The sequence below is a fragment of the Limulus polyphemus genome, unplaced genomic scaffold, assembly GCF_000517525.1.
Source record: "Limulus polyphemus unplaced genomic scaffold, Limulus_polyphemus-2.1.2 Scaffold837, whole genome shotgun sequence".
Classification (NCBI taxonomy): Eukaryota; Metazoa; Arthropoda; class Merostomata; order Xiphosura; family Limulidae; genus Limulus; species Limulus polyphemus.
The window spans coordinates 1-6,100 of NW_013666447.1; the positions used below are offsets into that span (position 1 = coordinate 1).

A 6,100-nucleotide genomic window follows, 5' to 3' on the forward strand; every position below is an offset into this window, starting at 1 on the left:
AGAACCTTCCCTGGGAGGTCCCATCACCACGTACAGGAATCCACGTCGAGGGGCAGCCCGAAAGGAAAGAAGTGATCACTCTGCCCAAGACTTGATGGCAAAGAAGGCAGGGGGAAGAAACAGGAGTGCTAGATGCACGAGAAAAGCTGTGGCCAAGAGCATTGGAGATCAAGATGGAAAGGGGATGGGAAGCATACCTCCCAGTAACTTTCCGAATCTTGTCCCATACGGTTTTGGAACTGGTGGTAGAAGAGATGCTAGTAGTAAACTTAACCCAAGACTACTTTTGGCTTTGACGTCGAACCTGCTGAGCAAGGGCACAGGCCCGCTGATAAACAATGCAGTTAAAAAGAGAACGATACCATCGGAATGCATCCCAGGCGTTTTTGAGCCTTCTGTGCCTCCTGGCAGGCAGGAATCCACCATGGACGAGGATACTGTGGAAAATGTGTCAAGGTCTTAGGAATAAAATGAGCAGCTGCCTGGATGATACAGTCAGTCCCTGCAACCACACAGTCGTCTATTGATGGCAGACATACAAAGGCAGGATCAAGTTCAGAGAGAGAGGTGAAAGATGGCCAGTCAGCCTGGTCTAACTTCCACCGTGGCACTCTGGTTGGGTGGCATCGACCAAGGCCAACCTCCCTCATAATGATAGGAAAATGATCACTGCCCCTTGTATCACTGTCGATCATCCAAGACAAGCGAGTGAAAAGTGAAGAGGAGCAGACCGAGAGATCAATGGCTGTAAAAGACTGACTAGGTGCATAAAAATAAGTATAAGATCCAGTATTTAAGAAAGAAAGGTTGTGATCCCAGAGCATACACTCTATGGAACAATCCCTCCCATCAATATCAGCACCACCCCAGAGGGGGTTGTGTCCATTAAAGTCTCCCAAAATTAAAAAGGGAAAGGGCAACTGGTCAACGAGAGTATCAAGGATGGCTATGGCCTTCAAGGGTGTATCGAGGGACACAGATAAGGAGGGCATATGCTGGTCAACCAGCAGTGCCACCCCTCTATGCACTCGTCCATCACCCAACCTGTCATTCCAGTAGAAAGAAACCTGCTGAAAGGTGACTGTATCAGCAGGTTTCAGAAATGTTTCATGTAAGGAGGGACACACGGGATCAAGGCCTTAATGTCATTGAGATTAGAACGAAAACCTCGACAGTTCTACAGTATCAAAGTGGCCATTTTTATGTAGGTGGAGGAGAACAGGGTGGAGAACCCTTCAGTTTATGACCATGCCCTTGATCGAGTGGGCAGGTCTCTGTCATCATACTGGGAATCCAATGACTGAGGATGTTATTGGATGATCATCCTGCATCCAGGGGCCAAAGAAGGACCCGAGTGGACACCGGAGGCCCGTGCCCGAGGAGGTGGACCCAGGCAGTCACTGGATGGAATAGTGGGGACAGAAATTGGAGTAGATATAGATTGGTCAACTCTGTTATCCATGGAGGGCAGAAGATCCCTTACATGATGTGAAAAAGACTTAGATGGAGGCATGGAAAGGTCCATCTGCACCCTCACCATAGCAATGGAGCATAGTGCAGCGGCATATGTCCGAGATATAGTAGGGAACAATAACTTTCGAGCCTCAGTGTAAGAAATGTTGTCGACAGTCTTCAAACGCTGTACCTCTTTCTCCTCCACCAACTTATGGCAAGACCTAAAGTAAGATGGGTGGGAACCACTACAATTAACACAGTGAGGGTCCAGTTTGCACTCGTAGGTGTCGTGTCCTTGCCACCACAATGAGCACAAGTCACAGAACAATGATAAGATGTCTCTGAATGACCGAACCGTTGGCACCGGAAACACCAAAGAGATTTGAGAATATATGGCTGTACATTACAATTCAAATAACCTGCCTTAACAGCAACAGGTGGATGTGGAGGTGAAAACATCAAAATAAGAACAGAGGTCGGCACCATAATACTATCTTGATGAGTGGAGATCCGTTGAACTGCTGAAACTCCTTTGCTGGCTGGAGAGACCAGCAAGGATCTCTGACACGGGGATAGTCTTCAAGTCCCTCTCGACAATAACTCCACATGAGGAATTCAAAGAAGCATGGGGAGTAACCTCAATGAGTATATCCCCAATGGCCTTTGAATTCAAGAGGAGTTCACTGTGCTTTGCTGTGGATGTTTCAACCAAGATGTCTCCAGAATGGAGCTTCTTAACTGACTTTGGAGAGCCACCAAGCCCCTCTAATCCCTTATGTTTAAAAAAGGGAGACATTTGCCCTAAAGATTTATCAGACAGAGAATGTAGGATCAGGAAACGAGGTACAGGAGTACATTGTGGCAAAGATTGCAGTTCTGAGTCTTCAAGGTGTGGTCGTTAACCAATTAGCAGAGTTTTCTTAATTTTTTTTTTTGAATTGGGGGATCCATAATAAAAGATAAAGATTCAGTGCCCACTGACCCCACCCTCCATGGAGTCCTACAAGGGGACGCACTACAATGTCAAACAAGGACGCTGCCACAACATCAGGGTTTCGTGAGCAATATACCCAAACACCAGCATCACACATGATTTCCACAACACCCGTTGAGAACGGCAAATCTAGAAGCCCACATGAAAGTAACCAACTCCCAGCAAACCAAGGACGTAGCACCTTCCGCTGATAACTGTGGACATGAAGCCACAGTAGACAAAGTAAGGTTAAATGCAGTAGGAACAACAGTGGTAGTAATTATAACAATAAACTCAAAATTCATAATAACTATTAGTGGAAGTAGAAAAATCCACACAGGAAGCTTCAAATAAACTCATGAGAAAATTAAAGACACATAATATTAATGTGTACAAATAAAATTCATAGAACTGAAGTGTAGCAAATGTAAAAAAAATTAAGTTCTCGTAAAAAAACAAGAAAGTGATTGAAAATTCATTGAAGTAAAGCTCGAGCAAAAAACAAGTCTTAATGCCATGAATGCCAATCGAGAAGTGAAGTTGAATAGGGGAGTTAACTGTTCTAGGAGTTGGGTTGCACTCCTATTGGTGGAGGGTTTGCATGCTATCACGCAACTGCTGCACAAGAAAGCATGTGGGAGTAGGTGGGAATATCAAGGCTAGTGGCGACTGAAAATTTGCTCATATAGAGAGCAGTACAAGACAAGAAAAGCTATTATGTGAGAGAAGGTAAGATATTGTATCGGAATTACTAGATTCCATGCTTGGCAAAAGTACCAACTGTACTAAAGAAAGCCTCATAAACACAACCTCAACAAGTGAAAGAAAATTACACTAGAGACTGATAAAACACATATACACAATGCCCCAAAGATGCCAAGCTGTTACTGATGCCAAACGAGACCACACTAAATATTAGCACTGAAGAAACTTTGACATTATTTGTGTCTTCATTTTGTAATAGTTGCATTAAATTAATTTGTAAAAATCACAAGCTTTATATACACCAAATCAATGGTTATTTTATAAAATAGTATGAATGATTTGCATTGTTAGGTTACAAAGTACAAGTAGTATTCTTTCTGGTCTGTTACCATATTTTCTGATGTGTATATATATATTGTGTGCCTAACACCCACATGTAATATTAATTCTACCTCATCAAAACATTCCTTATATTATATTAGTAATTCTATGTTACAAGTAATAGATTATACTGTTCTAAAAATTCTATATTAGGAACATCTTATTAGTCAAATTAAATAATAATTTATAAATTAATTCCAAGTTACTATAGTTTATTAATAATTCAAAACAAGCCTGGGCAGCTTACCAATGAACAAAAGTCAAGCCAAATCCCACAAAAAATTGGGAATAAAACAGCCTCTAATACAATCAGATGGAAAACCTTCAGACTGAGATAGCATAATCCTATGCACCAACTTGCAAAAAAAAATCTGAATAACAAAGACACATAATAGAAAATAATAAGAATGAATCCCAGGACCACATATCCACTGAGAGCACTTAGGATTTCTTCAAATGGTGAAAGCATAGAAGCACTAATCTGAAAAATAAAATTACAAAATAAGTGCCAGAAATAATCAACTAGGCCTAACTAAAGTTTCAAGTTTTGTTATGCTTCAGTCTATTATATGATGTCCACAAAATTTAATAACTAACACTAAAACCATTTTCTATTTCATATACAAAATACATTTTAAAATATTCTGAACTCCATTAATATAATATGCAATTTATACTTTTACTTTTCAAGCATAATTACTCATCTATAAACACATAAATTGATAATTTAGGCATTGAAAAATATGAAGATTATAAAATTATACACTAGACACATGAAAAAATTAAGTCATTTAACATATACAACAGCCTGTAAACTATCATCATGTAATTATAAGTTTATGATATGTTTATGTTAAAATCATCATCATATCATTTGCTGTTGTTTTTTGAATAAATGGTTCAATCACTTTCAAATAATTTCAATTTTTATTTCTTTGTTTTCTGAGCTTAAAAAGTCACCTTAATGAAGATATTAATCGTTCATAAAAATATATTTAGTATTTTTTCAAAAATACAATGGAATCTACATGACACTTACAACTTCTTTTAGTTGAAATATAGTAAAGACATAACGTCCAAAGATGACAGGACATAGAGCTGTAAAATAATAAAATATGCACTTATGTATATTTATAAATAATGTTAGTAAGCAATAATTACTAAATATAACAAATATAATCTTTACACACCCAAAATACAATAAAAAACTCATAAACATGTTTTCTAAAGACATTTTTTATTTCTTACTATAATTTTTAAGCAAGTTTTTACTTGTTTTGTACCAACTTTATGTAATTGTTTGTACTTAATAATATTTTATTACAAGAAGAAATAGTTAGCCATCTGTCTTCCTTGCTTATTCCATTTCACAGTTTAGTACGTTTAATATTTTCCATGGTTAGAAAGAGAATTACCAGAACCTCTTAGCCAGCTGGGGTATTTAACACCAGCCTGTTTACTAAATAGTGTCCCTACTCGGTTACTTATATCTATTCCTGTTGTTACGTATTAGAATTTCAAATAGCCTGAAATTGAGTTAAATGATACTTTAAATTTAGTAGGTAAATTGTACTTTGGACTTAGCAGTTAGGTAAAAGCCAATATGTAGTCAGTTTATGATATTTGCCAACAAGATTGATACACACACAGTTTTCTTTTTTTTAATACAAATATATTTTAATATATAAACAATAATACAATTTACAATAACAGTTATCGCATACAATGATTTATATACAAAAATTTTTACAAACTAACAAGCAGTATAAAGTCCTCTTTCTAGTCTGGAACTTCCTTGATATCTTATCGAGGGTTCACAATGAGCGAGTTAATTACAAGTTTATATAGGTACGATTCACATAACAGGGAGCTACCTACCTTTGTCCTTCATTATTCACCAGCCACACATGCCAAGTTTTCCACCATGAAGTTATATAATGCTTTCATAAAAGTACTAATGTCCGATATGACTCCACTGAAGCTAAATGGTTTGTAATGCTCTAAATTTATAAATGTTACTGGTCAAATATCTTAAGTTTCTCGATTAATAAGCGTTATAACAATCCAGTTATGGCTTCTGAAGTTTATAGCACACCAACTATAGCAAACCAATAATAGATACTGTTTTTTGGTGAGTCACATTGGTTATATTTATAGGCATGTGGAGAGTTTCTCGAAAATTCAGATTATGTAACAATACAAAGCTAGATTAACCATTTATGTACATACATATATTGTTGATTCTTACACTTGAGAATCTTCTACAACTTTATAGAATAAGCAGGAGTTTCACAATACATATTTAACAGTATAAGCTGTTTCTAAACATAAATTTAATCTAAACAAACATTGATATTAAAATAAATATATAATAATAAGTCTGTCACACTGTCCATTGCCATTCTCCTACCAGCTTTGAGGTTTTGGATAATACATTAGGAGCTATATTAAAGCCTACACTATGTGAATCATCTGATGAATCTGTTACAAGTAATGGGTCTGCTTCGATGACGAGGAACCCACTTTGAGACTAATAATGGCTGGAGATGGCTGGAATGGGTAATGAAGAAAAACTTTAATATAAGT

At 37.2% G+C, this 6,100-nt stretch overlaps 1 protein-coding gene across 1 annotated transcript in view; it reads right to left on the reverse strand.

Moving 5' to 3' along the window:
* Positions 1-3,761: 3,761 nt before the first annotated feature.
* Positions 3,762-6,100, reverse strand: part of LOC106460789 (E3 ubiquitin-protein ligase MARCH6-like) — a gene marked incomplete at its 3' end in the record, with an annotated part of 31,646 nt that continues 29,307 nt past the window's right edge. The window contains exons 11-12 of the mRNA XM_022387582.1: positions 4,554-4,612; positions 3,762-3,995 (exon numbers count right to left, since the gene is read on the reverse strand). Coding sequence (XP_022243290.1) covers positions 3,762-3,995; positions 4,554-4,612 — 293 coding nt within the window. The remainder of the gene's footprint in view (positions 3,996-4,553; positions 4,613-6,100) is intronic.